This window comes from Geotrypetes seraphini, chromosome 8 (genome assembly GCF_902459505.1).
Source record: "Geotrypetes seraphini chromosome 8, aGeoSer1.1, whole genome shotgun sequence".
NCBI classification, from domain to species: domain Eukaryota; kingdom Metazoa; phylum Chordata; class Amphibia; order Gymnophiona; family Dermophiidae; genus Geotrypetes; species Geotrypetes seraphini.
Genome location: NC_047091.1, coordinates 265,186 through 286,305, shown reverse-complemented (window position 1 = coordinate 286,305; position 21,120 = coordinate 265,186). Strand labels below are relative to the sequence as shown.

The window sequence follows — 21,120 nt, the reverse complement described above, 5'->3', positions numbered from 1 at the left end:
CTGCACTCCCTTGAAGGTCTGCACCCCCCGAAGGCCTATCCCCCCCTTGAAGGCCTGTCCCACCCCCTTGTAGGCCTGTCCCCCCCCTTGTAGGCCTGTCCCCCCCTTGAAGGCCTGCCTGCCTTTCCCCCCTTGAAGGCCTGTCCCCCCCCCTTGAAGACCTGCACCCCCTTGAAGGTGTGCACCCCCCCAAAGGCCTACACCCCCCCGAAGGCCTGCACCCCCCCTGAAGGCCTGCACCCCTTGAAGGTCTGCACCCCCCCCGAAGGCCTGTCCCCCCTTGAAGGCCTGCCTGTCACCCCCTCCCCTTGAAAGCCTGCCTGCCCGCCCGCCCCAACCTGAAGGCCTGATGCCCCGACCCACCCCGAAGGACCGCTCGCCCCCCTGGCCTCCCCGCACCACCTATGAAGCAGCCGCAGCAGGATCGCGAAGTCAGCGTCAGCGATCCCTGCGCTGCTTCCTGCGCCACGGTCCCGCCCCTCCTCTGACGTCAGAGGAGGGGCGGGATCACTGCGCAGGAAGCAGCGCAGGGATCGCTGACGCTGACTTCGCGATCCTGCTGCGGGCTGCTTCACAGGTGGTGCAGGAAGGTCAGTGGGGCGAGCGGTCCTTCGGGGGTGGGGGGGACTGAACGGCAAGGCCGGGAGCACCCCTTAGGGCTGGCACCCGGGGCGCACCGCCCCCCGCTTGGTACGCCACTGCCTTAGATTACTCCTGAGCCTAACTCTTAAATTCATCCTATGCCCTCATTTCAGAGCTTCCTTTCAAATGTTAGAGAATTGACTCTTGCGCATTTACACCACATAGATATTTAAATGTCTTTATCATATCTCCCCTCTCCCGCCTTTCCTCCAAAGTATATATATTAAGATCTTTGTCTGTCCCCGTACACCTTATGACGAAGACCACGTACCATTTTAGTAACCTTCCTCTGGACCGACTCCATCCTTTTTATCTCTTTTTGAAGGTGCAGTCTCCAGAATTGCATACAATATTCTAAATAAGGTCTCACCAGGGGCATCAATACCTCCTTTATCCTACTGACCATACCTCTCTCTATGCACCCTAGCATCCTTCTATCTTTTGCTGTCACCTTTTCAACCTGTTTGGCCACCTTAAGATCATCACATACAATCACACCTAAGTCCTGCTCTTCTGTCCCCCTAAACTGTACCATTCCCTCAGGTTTTTCAGCCCAAATGCATGACCTTGTGTTTCTTAGCATTAAATTTTAGCTAGGTCTTTCTTCGTGTTATTCATGCCATCCGGGGTTTCTACTCTATTGCAGATTTTGGTATCATCCGCAAAGAGGCAAATCTTACCTGACAGCTCTTCAGTAATATCGTCTTCCACTCTTATCAGTTCCTGACCAAGCCCATCACTTTGGGTCCCCATCCCGAAGGCACTCGGTTTATTTATTAGATGTCTATGTTGGACACTGTCAAAGACTTTGCTAAAATCTTGTATTTAAACCACATCTAGCACACTACCTCTATCCAATCCTCTGGTCACCCAATCAAAGAAATTGATCACATTTGTCTTTTAAGACCTACCTCTAGTGAATCCATATGGCCTCTGGTCCTGTAATCCACCGGATTCTAGAAACTTCACCATTCTCTGTTTTAAATTTGCTTACCACAGAAGTCAGCCTTATTGTAATTCCCTACTTCTTCCTTTCTTCCATTTTTGGCATATAGGGTTGGGAATGCAAAACCCAAGGTGAGAGGAGTTAGTTGAAAGCACCCTCGAAGAGATGGGCCTTTAACTTGGACTTGAAGACTGCCAGCAACAGAGCACACCATAGGGATTCGGGCAATTTGTTCCAGGCATACGGCACAGCAAGATAGAAGGAACGAAGTCTGGAGTTGGCAGAGGAGGAGAAGAGCATATTGTTATCTCTTCTGAGCAGGGACCATCTATTGTATGTTAAAATGTACAGCGTTGCATACGCCTTTCAGTGCTTTAGAAATAATAAATAGTAGTAGTAGTAGTAGCATAGATAGGAGGGATTTATCAGCTTAGTGGGGGGGGCGCATAGGGGGAGATAAGTGAAGAGAGATAGTTGGGGGCAGCTGAGTAGGTCAGTAAGAGGAATTTGAATTGTATTCAGAAACCAATTGTATTCACAAGCCAATGAAGTGACTTTAGGAGAGGGGTAACTTGAGTATAGCGACTCTCACAGAATTAGTCGTGCAGCAAATTCTGGACAGATTGGAGAAAGATGGCAGAGCGAAAGACCTGAGAGTCGCAATTTGCAGTAATCTAAGCGCGAGGTGATGAGGATGTGGATAAGGGCTTTGGTAGTGTGCTCAGAGAGGAAGGGTCAGATTTTGGTGGTGATATAGAGAAAGAAGCAGCAAGTTTTAGCGATATGTTCTATCTGGGTGGAGGAGAGAGAGAGTAGTCAAAGATGACCCTGAAATTGCGAGCAGACAAAACAGGGAGGATGATAGTGTTGTCCACAGCGTCAGAGAACAGGGGAAGTGGGAAGATAAGCAGCTCCATATTCAGTTTTAGATGGTGGTGAGGCATCCAAGTGACAATGTTAGAGAGGCAGGCTGAGACTCTGGTGTGGGTTTCAGTAAAGATATCTGGTACGGAGAAGTAGATCTGGGATTCATCAGCATAGAGGTGATACTGGAAGCCATGGTAGGAGATCAACGCTCCAAGTGAGCAGGTGTAGATTGAGAAAAGTAGTGGTCCCAGAACAGAGCCTTGAGGTACACCAATTGATAGCGCGATGGCTGTGGAGGAGGAACTACCATTGCATACACTGAAGGTGTGATGTGAGAGAGAGGAAGAAAACCAGGAGAGAGCAGAACCCTGGAATCCTAGCGAGGACAGTGTATCAAGAAGAAGGCAGTGATCAACAGTATGAAAGGTACCAGACAGATCAAGAAGGATGAGGACAGAGTAGAGGCCTATGGATTTGGCCAGGAACAGGTCATTGGAAACTGTAGTAAGGGCAGTTTCTGTGGAATTAAGCAGTATCTTAGATATGAAGGGGAGGAGGGAGATGGGACGATAGTTGAAGGCACCCTCTCCTTCTACTATTTTGGCTTCAGGAAATTCCACATCACGGAAACAGTCCTGGCAAACAACATCGACAACTGCTGGAACATGCTAAACAAAAGAAACACAATGTACTATTTGTTCTTCTAGACCTCAGCACCACATTTAACACCATTGATCATCCCCACCTCCTTTCCAGACGCTTAGATATCAGAATCCGCAAAATTGCACTTCACTGGCTCTCATCATTCCTAAGCCAAAGAACCCAAAGCATTCTGCTAAGATCTGTTCTATCAAAACCAAAATCGATAAAATATGGAGTACCACAGAGTGCCATCCTATCCCCTTTAATTTTCAACCTCTTTATCAAACTAGTAATAGATATTGAAATAAAATATCAGATAAAGATAACACTCCTCTGCATATACCAACTATACCTGCCACTAGGTTCAAACTGACACACCCAAATCCAAACTGCACAATTGCCTTATGGAAATAGAGCTGGATGACTCAAAACAAGCTCCAATTAAACACATCAAAAACTGAGCTCCTCTGGATACAGAAAGAAAATACAACTACCAGTTATATTTGCTGATGCTGACAACTATTACCAGCTATCCATACTATTCAGGGAATTTCCATGAAATGCATGGGTCAGAAGACAAACCACAGTAATGTCAACATGACATTTGAACATTTCAAGTGTCCTGGAACCAATAATAACCACAATGCCTGTGAAGCAGAAGGAAAGGTCAATGGAGGAGGGAGGAGCCCATGCTCAAGGGATCATTGACCTTAGTACAGAGAACACACACACTGTCATGGAGAATAGAGAAGTCATTTTTGACACCAAACTTTGTTATTACTCAGTTACAGTTATCTGTAAAGCTACCAATCATTAAATATGAAAAACTATTACAAGCCTATCAAAAATAAGTATATAATTATATGCAGTACTCAGTACCCCAGGCTCCTAGGCTTGGGCATAAAAGGTCAAGCATTATTGATGATAAGTTTAGAATGGACTGGGCAAGCACAGACGTGCCGGCACTCTGGTTTTCCCCTCTGTTTGGCTCAGCTGCTGTTACTTTATCCTTTTTGGATGATATGTCATGTAAACTGACTTTTGATTACTTTTAAACATATATATTTTACATCAATTGGATTGTCAGTGTGAGGTCATTCAAATACATTGGAGGACCCCCCAGCCAGTCTTCCACCCCCGAAAGTTTGTCGGCAGGAGGGATGCCCAGTCCCTCCTGCTGCGACCTCCTGCAACCTTCATTGGCAGAAGGGATGCCCTCCTGCAGCGGCCTCCCACAACCTTTGCCGCAAGCTTCTCTGGCAGGAAGGATGCCCAGTCCCTCCTGCCAGACACCCCCCTACTTATCCAAACCCCCCTTATTTGGGAGGGCCTAAGGAATCGGACCAGTCAGAATCTTAGGCCTCAGCACCTGGAGTCAGGCCTAAGATTCCGGTTGGCCCAGGCGCCTAAGCCAATCAGGACTTTAGGCACCTCCCCGGTGCATCCCATCATGCACCAGGAAGGGGAAGGCCTGCCATTTTGGTGAAGGCAGGCCTGCCGGCTGGATACTGTAAGGGTCCCTCCGGCCAGCCAACTACAAAAGATAGGGGAGGTTCGGGTGGGCTGGGGGGGTCTGCCTGGGCTAGGCGGGGAGGGTTCCGGCTTGGCTGTGGAGTGTCCCTCCTGCCAGTGATGCTTGCGGGGGGTTCAGGGGTGTCTGGTAGGAGGGACTAGGCATCCCTCCTGCCGGTGAAGGGTGCAGGAGATCACAGCAGGTTCCGGCAGGAGGTATTGGGCATCCCTCTTGCCAGCAAACTTTCGGGGGGTTTGCAGCGGTTCCGGAAGAAGGGATTAGGCATCCCTCCTGCCAGCGATTGTTGCCGGGAGGGTGGGATAGGTTTCTGTGATCAGCCCAACGGCCCAATCCGGAACTTATACCTGTTATGACTTGATCAAGTCAAAACATTTAAGTTCCGTCCAGGCAACCTCGTTAAACTTTTGATTATCGCTGCCAGATGACTAAATTTGGTCGGCCCACCTCCTGCCCTACCCACTCTTCCAAAAAGGCCCCTTTTTGCTTGGGCACACAGATGTAGTCAAAAGGCCTAAGCTGCCTCTAGATATGTCTCCAAGTACCGATTTAGGCGGGTATTTAGACCTATTTTCATTTAGATTATGAGACCCATAGCTTTTAACTTTACCAGAGTGTAAGCATTCTCCCCAATCAATATACAAATGGAAGCCTTTTTAACTTCATGAAATTAAAAATGCAAAAGTGCTGAAAACATACTTTTTTGAGAAAGCTTTTGGGGTTGTGCTTAGTGCAGCTGCAATTCATCCTTGTGACTGGATACTGGGGAAGACTGTAGGCCACAGAGTTTGACACCTTTTTTTGTGAAAATATTGTATTTCCTTTCTTGTTCTGCTTCTGCTGTATATATTTGTAAACTACCTAGATGGGTTTACTGATAGCACAGTATATCAAATGATGAATAAACTTGGAAATGTGGACTCCTCTGTTGCATCACTGCAAAACAAATTGTTTTAGTTTTCCATTGTTTAATGTTCATTTGCAGATATAATATGTTTGTGGTGTTCCTCATTCACAATTTGTAGAGGATGTAAGTTATTCATAAATAAAATTGTATGTCCTCTGAGGTAGGGAAATGTTTACTATACTTGTATACACTGTAACTTTCCCTGAACCCAGATTTGGAAAAGTGAGTAATCAAATCTAGAAAAAATACATTAAAATATACATCCTGACTGGTATTAATCAGTCTAATTGAGTATGTATCTTACCCTGCGAGAGCTCTCTCCTTACTTCATCCCATCTAGCTGTCATCAAGTATCTTCATCCTTACCCTATAGCACTTTGCTCCTTGTCTAGTGCAGTGTTTCTCAACATATGGTATTCGTACTCTTGGGAGTACGCAGCGTGGCCACCAATTCCTGCCCGTCCACAGAGGCAGCCGCTGCTGGGGATCCCGCATTCCAGCCCCCCCCCCCAACCGCGCCGCTGAAGCCACTTCTGGCACTCTCTGCCTGCTTGCCCACCTGCCCTGCCCCCGAAGCAGACACAGTTACCACCTTCTTCGAGCCGCACTTGCTCCTTCGATCTTCAGCAGCACTCCTTGCAATGGGCGATGCACGCAGCGATTCACACACTGAATGTTAATAGCTGACCCAGAAACATTTCCGATGTCAGAGTTGACGTCTGAGGGAAGGCTTGTGGTCCAGCAAATTGCAACTTGTGAATCGCTGCTTTCACCTTCCCTGCTGAAGACAGAAGGAGCAAGAACTGGGTTGGCTTCAGTGGGGAGGGGGGATGGACAGGCAGGGAGGGAGGGATCCCCAGCTGTGGCAGGAGGCAGGCAGGGAGGGAGGGATCCCCGACTGTGGCAGGAGGCAGGCAGGAATGTGGGATCCCCAAAGGCAGCACCGGCTTCTATGGATGGGCATCTACTTATTTGCAGGGGGGCACAGATGGAAGGGAGGGGACATGCATGAACATGGGACACAGAAGAGAGGGAGGAAAGAGGCACTACCTTGGGACGTAGAAAGGGAGAATTGTTGGATATGAGTGTGTGAGTGAGAGGTAAAGATGGTGGCACATGGGGAAAGGAAGAAAGGAAAATTGGTCATACAGAGAGTAGAGGGAGATGCATGGGTGAGAGAAGGATGAGAGGGAGAAATGTTGGATATGGTGGTGGAGAGCGAACAGAGGGACATATTGAAAGGGATTGCAAGGGAAATTAATTTTGGACATAGTGATGGAGGGAGAGATGCGGCATTATGCTGGAGAGGGGTGATAAAAGGAGAAATGGGAATGGGGCTGGTGGGCAGTGGTGAAAAATGCTGCACATGATCCGGGTGATGAGAGAGGTAGAAATGTTGGATGTGATAGTAGAGGGGGTGGGAGAGATGCCTGGATCTCTCAAGACAGATGGACAATGAGAGAGAGGGAAACGTTGCCAATAGGGGTGGAGAAGAGAGGAAGAAAAGTTGGACTCATGGAGGGCCAGAGAGAGATTTTGGTTGGGGAATGGAATGAGGTCTGGAGGAGAGGAAGCGTGCAGGAGTCAGAAGGTGTTGGACTCATGGAGAGAGAGTGTGAGAGATGGGGAGGGAAGAAAGGAGAAATGTCACACTCAGGGGAAGCGGGAGAGGGCAGAGAGTAAAAAGTTTAACTCATGGAGGGAGAGAGATGTTGGTTGTGGGAGGAATGAGGACTGGAGAGGAAGCGTGCAGGAGGCGGAGAGAAAAGAGATGTTGGACTGGTGGAAAGGAGGGAGAAATGTTGGATGTGGCAGTAGAGGGGGTGGGAAAGATGCCTGGATCTCTCAATACAGATGGATAGTGAGAGAGGTAAGACTTGTTGCCAATAGAGGTGGAGGAGAGAGGAAGAAAAGTTGGACTCATGGAGGAACAGAGAGAGATGTTGGTTGGGGAATGGAATGAGGTCTGGAGGAGAGAAAGCATACAGGAGGCAGAAAGAAAGAAATATTGGATGCACAATCAGAAGGAAGTGCAACAAGAGACTCATGAAATCACCAGACAGCAAAGGTAGGAAAAATTATTTTATTTTCAATTTAGTGATCAAATTGTCAGTTTTGAGAATTTATTTCTGCTGTCTATATTTTGCACTATATTTGTCTATTTTTCTATAGTTGTTACTGAGGTGACATTGCATATTTTAAAGTCATCTGCCTTGACCTCTTTGAAAAACCCCCGAATATAAATGATAATTAACATTTTCTCTGCATACGATGTGCTTTGTGTTTTTTTAATTTTGTGGTTGCCATTATGTGTTAAGATTATATTGTGGGTATATGAAAAGTGGATGGAAGAAATTGCATTACAATTATTATTATTGGGGTGGGGTCAGGGGCAGATCTAGGGCGGAGCTTGAGCAGGTCAAGGGCGGAGCCTGGATGGGTCTAGAGCAGAGCTTGGGTGCAAGTACTCAGTTGATATTTATTGGACTTAGGGGGTTTGAAGAAGTTGAGAAACGCTGTTCTAGTGTATGCTTTCACCACCCACAAAGTGAATGTTTGCCCCCCACCACCACCTTATTTCAAGGTCAGTAAGCCGTTCTCTTAACAGAACATCTTGTTTCCGATCAATCTGAAGACTAGAAATATATCCCAGACCTCCCACTGTCATAACAGTATTTATAGCCCTATGAGGACTAACTCATGATGTGCTGGTTTCCTGATACTGTGTGTGTGTGTGTGTGTATATATATATATATATATATATGTATGTATGTATATGTATATATGTATGTATAGATCTGATCACTTGTAAAGTATCTCTGAAGAGAAAAAAAAAGTATTATAATGACATGATTTGCTTAGTTGCAGCACACAAGTGTTCAGTTTAACTGGTTCATCAAAAATGTTTCCACTTAATCTAGTCAAGTGCATATGTGAATTCAACTAATTTTTAAAGACACCCAAATAAAGTAAGTTAGAATTGTAAAAAATGCCTGAGGATAGGCTTTATTCTCTGCAACATGTGATATAATCAGATAGGAAAGACACAACCTCTCTAGGAATGGTCTTTTTCCCATACAGATTGTGATACTGAGATATAGAAGTATTTTCTGTATTCCTTAAAATGTATGATAGTGAGGTAAAAGTGTGTTTTTCCATGATGATATTCTGTTCCTCTGATATACTATGCTGCTGCTCTTGCCCATGCTTGGAAAGCAGGATTGTCCTACACACTGAGACATTTTCATCCTTTCCTTCTATTCAAGTAAAACTGTCTTCCACTCTCATATAGTCATATTCATTTTAGGTCACACCATCCTCGAAAATCGTTGGTGATCTAGCCCAGTTCATGGTACACAATGGGTTGACAAGGGAGGAAGTAGAAGCTTCAGCAGATGAGCTCTCCTTCCCGCTGTCTGTGGTGGAATATCTGCAGGGTTTCGTCGGCATCCCACATGGAGGTTTCCCAGAGCCCTTTCGTTCCAAGGTAAGCGAGTGTCCATCCCATTTCTCTATATCATGTTCAATCCACTTCTCATCAGGAAACACTCTCCCCTTTAAAATGCTCTGTCCTTGCCCTTTCCCATCTAGATCTCATCAGGAATTCTACTCCTAAAATCCTCTCTTCTAACTCTGTGTCATTTGGCTTCCAGCAGGGATCCTTCCATTGAAAAACCTTTCTCCTTGCCCTGTCTCGTGGAGCTCATCAGAAATCATCCCATAGAAAGCCTGTTTGTCACACTTCCCATCCTGGTCTCATCAGGCAAACTTCTCTTTAGAAATTCTATTTTTATTTAGAGGATATCATGGACATTATCAGAACAATTTTAAAACTTAACTATGGGGCATGCAATTGTACCTGTAGGACTGAAAACTTATTTTCAAAGATGAACCCTGATTTGAGTGACAGTTGAGGTAGTTTATCCATCCAGGGGGAAGTCTAATTTCCTAGGGGACTTCTGCCATTCTTTTAATAATATTAATTTTATTTTTGTATACCGCCATACCCAGGGAGTTCTAGGCGGTTCACAGCAGTTAGATGAAATACAAACAATGCAGTTGAAATTGAAGAACATAACAAAGCAATCATAGAGTCAAACAAGTTATACATCTACAATTTAAGTGAGGGAGAAAATAAATAAATAAATAAATACAGTACATGTGATAAGTACATACATAGAATTTAAATGAAGGAGAAAAATACATACAAGCCAAGAGGAGGGAGCAACAATCTTAAAAGAATGGAAGGGATAGTGATGGAGTACGTTAAGGATTTGGTCTGTTGAAAAGTTGAGTTTTAATCTGTTTTCTAAAATTGAGATGAAGAGGCATCAAGCACAGTTTTGGCGAGCCATGAATTTAGTTTGGCCGCTTGAAAAGAGAAGGTTCTTTCAAAGAATCTTTTAAGATGACACGATTTCAGTGAGGGAAAAGCGAACAGATTTATTCTGCGGGAGCTCTTATTGTTGTAATTCAGGTTGAAGTGTGGGTAAAGATAATCCGGTGACAGACCAAATATTGTTTTGTAGCAGATGCATGAGAACTTAAATAGAACTCTGGATTCGACCGGCAGCCAGTGCAACTTATGGTAGAAAGGGGTTATGTGCTCCCATTTCTTCAAGCCAAAAATGAGACGGATGGCAGTATTCTGGACCAACCTCAACTTCCTGGTGATTTTCTTGAAGGCGCCCAAGTATATGATGTTACAGTAATCCAGAACACTCAGAATAGAAGATTATATGAACAGACGAAAGGAGGTGTCATCAAAGTATTTTTTTAATGGTGCAGAGTTTCCAAAGCACTGAGATACTCTTCTTAAATACTAGGTCAGAGTGTTTCTCCAGAGTGAGATGCTTGTCTAAAGTGACTTCTAGTGTTTTTAATCCAGCCTATTTACATATAGTGTAGTTTCCTTGATTTTGTCATTTGGGGCTGCCAAGAAAAATTTAGTGTTTTCTGAATTTAGCTTTAATCTAAACGCTGACATCCAAAGTTCAACCTGATTTAGAATGAATGATAGGGAATTTAGCAGCTCTGATGTAAAGCAGGATAGCGGGATGACTATGGTGATGTCATCCGCGTAGATGAAGAATTTGAGTTTTAGGCTAGAGGTTTCCTAGGGAGACAAGGTAGATGTTAAACAGGGTGGGGGACAAGGGGGAGCCCTGTGGGTTGTCCCAACCGTAGGAGATAGTATCGTCCTTAAACACCTTATAGGATCTATCTCCCAGAAACCCTTGGAACCAATTGAGAACATGGCCTGAGATTCCAATAGATGTCAAACAGTCCAGCAGAATAGCATGGTCAACCAAGTCAAATGCACTACTCAGATCGCTGCAATATCAGAGCACAAGAGCCTTGGATGAAAAGTAGGTGAAGGTAATCAAACAGAGAAGCTATAATTGTTTCGGTACTGTGACCTGACCGGAAGCCGGATTGGTTGTCATGTAAGATGTTGTGTTCCTCCAAATATGTGGTGAGTTCGGTATTTACCACTCCTTCTGCTATTTTGGTTGCCAGAGGGATATTGGCGATAGGTCTAAAGTTAGATGCAATGTTAGATTGTTCTTTTGCATTTTTTTAAATTGGTATAATCATAATGTGACCTTGTTCCACTGGAAACTTCCCTGAGGATAGTAGAAAGTTTACCCAAGTCAGCATCTTGGCCTTAAAATTGACTGGGGCAGATTTCATGACATTTGGAGGACAGGTATCCAATCTGCAGTAGGAATTAACATACTTATTGTAGTATTTACTAAAAGTTTGCCAGTCAATGGTTGAGAATTTGTTCCAGTTCAGATCAGCTCTGGAATCATCTGAATCTTGCAGAAAGGGGTAGCACCAGTGGGGCTTGGCAGGGTTGGTTAGCGAAGATCTTAATTTTTGTATTTTGGAATTTAAAAAAATCAGCCATGCTGTTTGCAGTTAGAGTAGGTTCTTCGGGAGTGTCAGTAAATGTTTCTATATTGTATAAATCATTTACCAGCTTAAAAAGGCTGCTACTATTGGTTGAAACTTTACCGATTTTGTGGGCATAGAAGTTTTTGCGTTTTTCTTTGGACAGATTTTTGTAGTTTTTTAGTTTTAATCTCCAGGCAACTCTATGCTCTTGTGCTCCTGATTTTAGCCGATTTTCTTAAGTCTCTCTTAATCATCAGCAGCTCTGTATCAAATCAGCCCTCTAGGTTTCTAAGTCTCTTTCTACGGGTTTTAATGGGAGCCATTTCATTTAGAATGTTAGTGCTATTATTAATCCAGGAGTTCATAAATTGTTCGGTTTCTTCATTTTGTTCTGATACGATCTCATAGTGAGACCAGAATTCTACAGGATTTATCTTACCTCTGCTAGTATGGAATTTTTTATTTCTTGTTTTGGAGATATTATTTGTTGGTTTAGTAGTCTTTAATTGGCAATCAAGTTCAAAATTGCAGATTCTGTGATCCGACCATAGTGAATCGGTCCAGTATTCTTGTTTCCAGTAAATTTTGGGATTAGGCAGTTCTCTAGTAGAGAAAGTAACTAAATCTAACTGATGGCCTCTTTGGTGGCCATCAGTTAGATTTAGTTAGATGCAGTTCACCGCATTTTCCTTAAAATGTGCACATGTAAATGTCCCTGTAGAAAGTATACATGCTGTGAAACAAAGTTCCATGTATACTTTCCTTTCCCTTACCTTCCTCAACCTAGTTTGTACCCTTTTTATCTGCAAAGAGGAATGGGGAATTCTACACAGGTCTATCTGTATAATAAAGGCCCTCTCTAGAGCAAATTAAAGCACGACTCGTTCTTGACATAATGTTCTCAGACAGCAAAATTATTCCAGAATGTTTGAATTTACCAGTGGAGTACCAAGAGCAAGGTGATGGAAGCAGTTTCCCTTGGGTACAGGCAAGAAGGTGGGTGCCCTGGATACAATGCAGGGCTGTAGTCTCCATATGCTTATTGTCTGCACTTTCAGTCTCCTGCCCTTTGTGACATCAACTTCCTGTTGGAGGAAGAGAGATGTTAAACAATAAGCCACTCTGGGTGTCAACGACCCTAGGTATGCCTCTGTTCCAAGATAGAATGATTGCTGAAAATTAGCTGATCATTGAGTTTCTGGCCAGCCTTTAAACTGCAAGAAATTCATTAATTAACTGTTAAATTTACTGCAGCCTTGAGTCAGTCAATCAAATAAGCTGCTTGTTGGTGGATCATCATTTTCTTTGACTTGTAGTTCCAAGATCTTTAAAATAGAAGGCAGGGAAGGTAGAACTCTCATCCTGATTCTGATGACATGGAATTAACAGATCATGTTCACAGGGTTACTTCAAAGTCTAGGTCAGTCACAAAACCTAACAAATTAATATGCTATTGAAATCGGTCTCTCTTAACTTACAAGTAGTGAGGGGAGCAGTGCTGTGCAGGGCTACTACAGTTTATTGTTTCTTACTCCTTTTTTGACCTAGACCTTCCCTTCCTACAGGTACTGAAGAGCCTTCCTCGCATTGAGGGCCGACCTGGCGCCTCCCTCCCAGCCATGGACTTCACTAAGTTGGAGGAAGGCCTGAAGGCCAAGCATGAGGATGACATCACCACAGAAGATGTTATGTCAGCTGCCATGTACCCAAAGGTTTTTGATGAGTACAAGGATTTCAACTCCCAATTTGGGCCTGTCGAATGTCTGAGCACACGTCTGTTCCTAGAGGGGCCAAATATTGCAGAGGAATTTGAGGTAAAGGTGTCAATTATGGCAAAGATGGGAAAGAGATGGCCATCACCTTAATATTTCCTACTCTATTTTATAAGAAGGTGTCTGTGTGAAAAGTCTAAAAGGGTGCCTCTGTGACTTTATAAAATAGTCACCCAGAGCCAGACCCAGTAATGCACAAATTGTCATAAAAAAATTTATACATGCTCTGAAGATGATGTAAATTTATGCTTGTGTACTCATAAGAACATAAGAATAACCTTACTGGGTCAAACCAATGGTCCATCAAGCCCAGTAACCCGTTCTCATAGTGGCCAATCCAGGTCACAAGTACCTGGCCAAAACCCAAGGAGTAGCAATATTCCATGCTGCTGATCCAGGGCAAGCAGTGGCTTCCCCCATGTCCTTCTCAATAACAGACTATGGACTTTTCCTCCAGGAACTTGTCCAAACCTTTCTTAAAACCAGCTGTGCTATCCGCTCTTACCACATCCTCTGGCAATGTTCCAGAGCTTAACTATTCTCTGAGTGAAAAAAAATTCCTCCTATTGGTTTTAAAAACATTTCCCTGTAACTTCATCGAGTGTCCCCTAGTCTTTGTAATTTTTGACAGAGTGAAAAATCGATCCACTTGTATCCGTTCTACTCCACTCAGGATTTTGTAGAATTCAATCATATCTCCCCTCAGCCATCTCTTTTCCAAGGTGAAGAGCCCTAACCGTAACATCATCACATAACTAAACTTGCAAACTGTTAACCCCAACCCCTAATCACTAACTACGAACACTCTATTCAAGTCACGGAATATTTCTACTTCTGAGCAAACAGCTTGGCACTTCCGGGCCTTGCAACACACAAACTGTTGTTAACATTATTAATATTATCAGAAGTAGACTGCTATACTCTTTAATTCATTGTACGTAAAGTTTCTCTTTATTGTATTTACATTTTCTTTTATTGTATTCACAATCTCTTTTACTGTAAACCGCCTAGAAGTTGCAAGATAGCTGGCGGTATATAAAAATAAAGTTATTATTATTATTATTATTATTAACCGTTTGTCTTTCCTTATACTAGAGGAGTTCTATCCCCTTTACCATCTTAGTCGCTCTTCTTTGAACCTTTTCTAGCACCACTATATCTTTCTTGAGGTAAGGAGACCAGAATTGAATGCAATACTCCAGATGAGGTCGCACCATGGAGCGATACAGGGGCATTATAACATTCTTAGTCTTGTTAACAATCCCTTTTTTAATAATTCCTAGCATCCTGTTTGCTTTTTTGGCCGCTACTGCACAATGGGTGAAAGGTTTCATCATATTGTCTACAATGACACCCAGATCCTTTCCTTGGGCAAAAATCCACAAGGTGGACCCTAGCATCCAGTAACTATGTTTCAGGTTATTCTTCCCAATGTGCATCACTTTGCATTTTTCCACATTAAATTTCATCCGCCATTTGGACGCTCAATCTTCCAATTTCCTAAGGTCCGCCTGTAATTTTTCATAATCCGCATGCGTTTTAACAACTTTGAACAATTTAATGTCATCTACAAATTTAATCATCTCACTCGTCGTTCCAATTTCCAGATCACTTATAAATAAGTTAAATAGCACCCCTGCGGCACTCCACTGTTTACTCTCCTCCATTGAAAAAAACGACCAGTTAATCCAGGCCTGCACAACTCAAAAATGATCTGGGGCCGAAACAAAGTTGAAAAATGTAGCAAGGGCCGCAGGTAGTGGCCACGGCTCGAGACACCCAAAAGTGCATGGATATAGATGTGATGACATCACGTGCATGCTTGACATCATCATGTCAACATCCGCGCATGCATAGATGGGCCTTAAGATGCCAGTAGGGGGTGCCAGCAGGGAAGATGACTGGAGAGAAGAAGAGGCACTGGCGCTGGCTGATTGTCTACAGCAATGTTTCTCAACTACCTCAAGCTAAGTACCCCCAACCACATATCTCCCAAACTCTTCCCTAAACCCACTCTGCCCCAGATCCTGTCCCCTTTACTAATTGTCTATATTATAAAGGCATGAAGGCGTATTGCCTTCATAAAATAGTTTTTTTTAACCTATCACATAAGGATGCTGTTACAAAATCACCCTCATAATGTACATATTGGAACAGTTTTCTTTTGGGTTTTACCAAGGATGCTGTTTTGCTTAAATAAAAAAAATGGCCTAGAGAGCATTCTTACTGGATGTCAGGGAGCAGCATGAAACACATTTAGAAGCTTTTGTCAATGAGAGGCTGAGGCTGACACATTTTTCTATTCCTTTGTTTTCAGGTGGAATTAGAGCGTGGAAAGACACTTCATATTAAAGCACTGGCTTTAGGGGACTTAAATAAAGCTGGCCAACGGGAGGTGTTCTTTGAACTGAATGGACAGCTACGCTCTGTCCTAGTCAAGGACACTGAGGCCATGAAGGTAAGCATGATATGATTGAGTTTATATTAAAGACTTTATATTAAGTCAGGCTGCTGTTATACAAAATTGTGAACGCCAGTAGCAACTTCACAGTACAAGCTCTCTCTCCATCAACAAGCAGAAAAAACTCAAGCACACAAATGGGATGACATCCACTGGCAGTGCTGGGACAATATAGCTCTTAGAGCTCAAAAAATGCTAGAAAAGGTACCTCCATTTTTTTCCTTATCTTCTCTGCCATAGAACATGTTCTTTAGTTCTCTCAGCCCATAACTTTTCCTGTTGTATTTTCCAGGATTTTTTTCCCCTTGCAAGAAAAAAAAGCCAAAATAAAAAAGACCATTCCTTCATTCCTCCTCTTTCTTTCTTTAAGTCATTTTAATGTAGGAGTAGCCTAGTGGATAGAGGAGTAGGCTGAGAAGCAGGAAAGCCAGAGCTCAAATCCTGCTACTGCTCCTTGTGATCATAGCCAGGTCACTTTTGGAAAATATTCTGAAAATACTTTAAAATTTTTTTTTTTTTTTTTACAATTCTTTGAATGTTTATATATGCGCTCCACTTTTTGATGTTTATCTTTGATGACAGTTTAGTGGGAGTGTGTGGCACAGTGGTTAGAACTACAGCCTCAGCACTCTGATGTTGTGGGTTCAAATCCCAAGCTGCTCCTTGTGACCCTGGGCAAGTCACTTAATCCCCCATTGCCCTAGGTACATTAGGAAGAGTGTGAGCCCACCAGGACAGATAGGGAAATATGCTTGAGTACCTGAATTTAAACTACTTAGTCTATAAGTGGTGTATAAATACTAAAATAAAAAATAATATGGGCAGGTTACTGTGGTCTGTTTGAAAAACAAAAGTTCATATCCTTGACTGTGCATCATTTGCATAGGTTTTATTTCTAAAACTCTTCATCTTTTTGTAGGAGATGCACTTCCACCCCAAAGCCCTAAAAGATGTGAAAGGTCAGATTGGCGCCCCCATGCCTGGCAAAGTTATTGATATCAAGGTAAAAGAAGGTGGCAAGATAGAGAAAGGTCAGCCTCTCTGCGTCCTCAGTGCCATGAAGATGGAGACTGTGGTCAACTCACCCATGTCTGGTACCATCAAGAAGGTGTATGTGAAACCTGACATGCATCTGGAGGGTGATGATCTCATTCTAGAAATAGAATGAAGAGTTTACCATCTTTCATTCTCTTCCTGTCTTTTCACTTTCCTGGACACATCCTCTCCTACATTTTATGCCAAGGGCCAGCAACTATGTTTCTGTGCAACCAAGAGAACTAGAGAAAAAGTCATATAAATTATATCAGCTGTACCTCATTCCCCTATTTCATTCCAATTTATTTGTTGAAGCTACAAGTCCCAGAATGCACCATAATAAAAACCCAGGATTATGATCGACTTGCATCTTGAAATATACAAAAATATTATAGATCCATTGACTCTCCCAAATTTACAGAGGACAAAACAGCTTTAGACTTTGGCATCTTGCAAGAGGGAGACATTCCTCCATCATATCATCAGCATATGATTTCCTTTTGGGCTGAAGCTGATATGGGTCTTTGCAATAAGCAATCCAGAAATAAAGCTGTCAGCTTTGCACAAGAAGACATGGAAACTGTGCTCACAGAGCTTAGGTTGGCTCAGAATTGGAACTGATTATCTCACATGCAGTACAGCCTTAGAAGGATGATTTGTATGTTTTATGAGAAGGGATGTGTGCAGATTTCATTCAAACTATATAATTATTTCAAGATAGGTAGACGAGTTTTAAAGAAATATATATTTAGATGATCAAGGGCTGCTTAATATAAAAGTTTCTGGAAAATAGAGAGAAAGACAACACAGGGTAGAGAAAAGTAAAGGGTTGTAGTTCTCAGCTAGAGGGGACTTGAAAACATTGCTGTAGAAATGTCAGGCCTCCCTGTCTCAGGATTTATCCACACACAGCAGCAGAAGAGGAAAATGCTGAGCACCATTTCTGCTAACAACGAGAAACACTAATTTGGAGATAACATATGGTATTGTGTGCTACGCTGTAACTTCCATTTACTTTGGATGCAACTTGTCAAATGCAAACTGCTCAGCAGGTGTTCATGCTTCAGGTCTCTTCTAAGGAATGTATATTCTACTGTATATCCTAAGGATTGCTTAGATCAAGGAATATGTGTAGTACTATCCTGTACATGCATCAGCAGAAAATGTATATTCATACCTCTTCCTCCCTGTTTCATTCTTTGCTTCTTCCCTTTCCTCTTTATTTTCCTCTGTTTACAGTACTTTCACCTGAGAATAAAATTCAGAGTTATGATAAAAACAAATTAATAGCAGGAAAAAAGCACCAGAAAGGGTTTTAGTATTATGAGAAAGAGCAAAGGATGCTCTAGTGTCCTGGGTTGTCTGTATGTTTCAGCTGATAATGCTGTCATTCAATCTTTTTCTTTTGTCCTTAATTTTGAATGATAAGATCAATATCCTGAATCTTCAGCTAGAACTTTCTGTGGCCTACTTTGAGGTAGCCCTCCTTGCTTCCTGAGCTAGAGTTTAAATGAACTGTTTCTAACTTTTCAAACACAAACTTTTCAGCACAGCCATAAAGATGTTTATCCAGGACAAGCAGGCAGGTATTCTCACTAATGGGTGATTTCATCCAACGGAGCCCCGATGCGGACATCTCACAAGCATACTTGCTTGTAGAAACTTTTAGAAGTTTCGAGTTGCCCACACCGCACCTGCGCGAGTGCCTTCCCGCCCGATGCACCGGGCGCGTCTCCTCAGTTCTTTCTCTTCCACGGAGCTGAGAAGTCCGTCTTCGACTCTCTGCGCGAAGTCCCTTCACTTATGCCTTCTGTGCTCGCGGTTTTGAGTTTTACTTTGCTCATTATTGTTGGCTCACGTTGCGTTTTCTTGTTTTCAAAAAAAAAAAAAAATTATTTCGATCGTTTGACCAGGCAGGCCGAATGGCCGCGGCCCCGCAGCTTCGATCTTGCGGCGGAGCTTTTTCGGCCTATGTCCCGGCCTGTTACCGGTTTTAAAAAGTGTGTCAAGTGGCAGCACGTGATTTCGTTGATGGACCCTCATCGATGCTGTTTTCAGTGTCTAGGGCCACAACATCTTCCGAAATCGTGCCAGCCTTGCTCCACACTTACAGCATGTGCTTTTAAGCGTCGCTGCATTTTGTGGGAATCGCTGTTCAGCATGGAGGCGTCGCCGAGCGCCACGCCTTCGACTTCCGCTTCAGCTTCTTCGGCCTCGAGTCTGCTCAAGCCTGCTTCGTTCGTGCCGGCTTTGACTCCGATGCCTGCTGCGATGCCTTCCGCCATCTCCTCAGGTCAGGTAATGCAGCCTCCCATTCCTCCAGTGGTGCTCAAGGTGCCCAAGGCTTCTAAGCCCAAGCCCCCGGGCGGCCGAGTTAGCGATGTCCGTGCTGGAGGTCCCATTGCGGATGCGGATCCCTCTTTGCTGGCTTCGTTCCATGCCATGATGGAAAAGCGATTTGTTGAGCTCTTTACTAAGATTGGGCCGACGCTTCTCTTCCAAATCCAGCCTGGGCACGCGGAAGCCTCCCACGAGGTTGAGCCGCCTCAGGTGCTTCCTCGACGCACACTCTCGCTGCTGGGAGCAGAGTCTCGGCGAGTGTCAGGTCTGGCTTCGGGGCATGCCTCGCAAGGAGCAGAGTCTTTGCCCATGCCGGCCCTGGCTGACCAGTTGTCCTTCTCGTCCTTCCTGAGGCAGATGGCAGTGGATCTGGGTATCACCCTGGATTCGGGTTCCAAGTTTTCTAAAGAGTATTTGGAGACGATGCATCTTCCTCAACCTCCTGCTGAGTCTCTCCGTCTGCCTCTCTATAAGCTTCTGGACCAGACTTTCATGAGATGCTTCGAGACTCCGTACTCTATCCCCGCGGTCCCAGGGAAGTTGGATGCCAGGTACCGCACAGTGCACCATAAGGGCTTCGACGGGGCGCAGCTCTCTCACCAGTCCCTCTTAGTTGAATCCTCCTTGAAGCGGTCTCATCCCTCCCAGGTCTATGCCTCCACTCCTCCTGGCCGGGAGGGCAAAACCATGGATAGATTTGGCAGGCGCATCTACCAGAACTCGATGATGGCTTCTCAAGTCCTGAATTACAGTTTTCATTTTGAGACCTACTTTGAGTTTTTTCTCCATTTTTCAGAAGTTTTTGCCCTATCTGGACTCTCAGGCTCGCTTCGAGTACTCAGAGGTCCTGGCGTCGTTGTCCCAACTACGACTGCAGATGATGCAATCGTCTTACGACGCCTTTGAACTCTCGGCCAGAGCTGCTGCTTGTTCGGTGGCCATGAGACGCCTGGCGTGGCTCCGGACAATTGATATGGACCCGAATCTCCAGGACAGGCTGACGAACGTTCCCTGTGCGGGAGCAGACCTTTTCGACGAGTCCATCGAGGCGGCGACGGAGAAGCTGTCCAAACATGAAAAGTCTTTTCAATCTATTCTCCGCCAGAAGCCCAAGCCTGCTATTGCTCGTCCGTCTCGCCGAAGCAGGCACCCACCATCCGTCCGCCTGTGAAGAGGCAGTACCAGCAGAAGCCCCAACAAAAGCCTCAACCTTCTGCTGTCCCCAAGATTCCCCAGCCTTTTTGACTGTTTCATAGGGAGCATAACTTCCATTGTTCTGCCCTCCCCGTTTTTTCTCATCGGAGGTCGTCTCCATCACTTTTACCATCGATGGACGACTATTACCACCGACCTCTGAGTCCTTTCCATCGTAAGAGAGGGATACTCTCTTCAGTTCCATCAAGTTCCTCCAGAACATCCTCCAAGAGAGTATCCTTCTAGCTTAACCCAGACCGCCCTTCTTCTTCAGGAAGCTCAGGCTTTGCTCCGGCTTCGTGCCGTCGAGCCGGTCCCTGTGGACCAACAGAACAAGGGTTTTACTCCCGGTACTTCCTTGTTCCAAAGAAGACGGGCGACCTGCGTCCTTTTTTGGACCTCAGGGTGCTCAACAAGTTTCTGGTCAGGGAGAAGTTTCGCATGTTGACCCTGGCTTCTCTCTATCCCCTCCTCGAGCAGAATGACTGGTTATGCTCTCTGGATCTCAAGGAGGCCTACACTCATATTCCCATCCATCCGGCCTCCCGTCAATACCTCAGATTTCTGGTGGGACATCTTCATCTTCAGTATAGAGTGCTCCCTTTCGGCCTGGCTTCGTCACCCAGAGTCTTCACCAAGTGCCTGGTTGTGGTAGCCGCAGCACTCAGGTCTGCAGGTCAGCACATGGTCTGCAGGTATTTCCCTACCTCAACGACTGGCTAATCAAGGATTCCACGTCTCAGGGTGTCGTTCAGGCCACTCAGAGGACGATCTGGTTTCTGCAGAGTCTGGGATTCGAGATCAACTTTCCCAAATCCCATCTTCAACTTTCACAGACTCTTCCCTTCTTCGGAGCTGTTCTGGATACTATTCAACTCGGAG

General features: G+C 44.5%; 1 protein-coding gene across 4 annotated transcripts in view; it reads left to right on the top strand.

The window, feature by feature from the left end:
• Positions 1 to 18,332, top strand: part of PC (pyruvate carboxylase) — a 318,688-nt gene extending 300,356 nt beyond the window's left edge. For 3 of the 4 annotated variants that reach the window (XM_033954337.1, XM_033954335.1, XM_033954338.1), the window contains exons 18-21: positions 8,843 to 9,022; positions 13,002 to 13,250; positions 15,526 to 15,666; positions 16,589 to 16,837. In XM_033954337.1, the coding sequence (XP_033810228.1) occupies positions 8,843 to 9,022; positions 13,002 to 13,250; positions 15,526 to 15,666; positions 16,589 to 16,837 (819 nt within the window). Of the gene's footprint in view, positions 1 to 8,842; positions 9,023 to 13,001; positions 13,251 to 15,525; positions 15,667 to 16,588 lie in introns of all 4 variants that reach the window. The other variant, XM_033954334.1, reaches the window with a different exon arrangement.
• Positions 18,333 to 21,120: the final 2,788 nt, after the last annotated feature.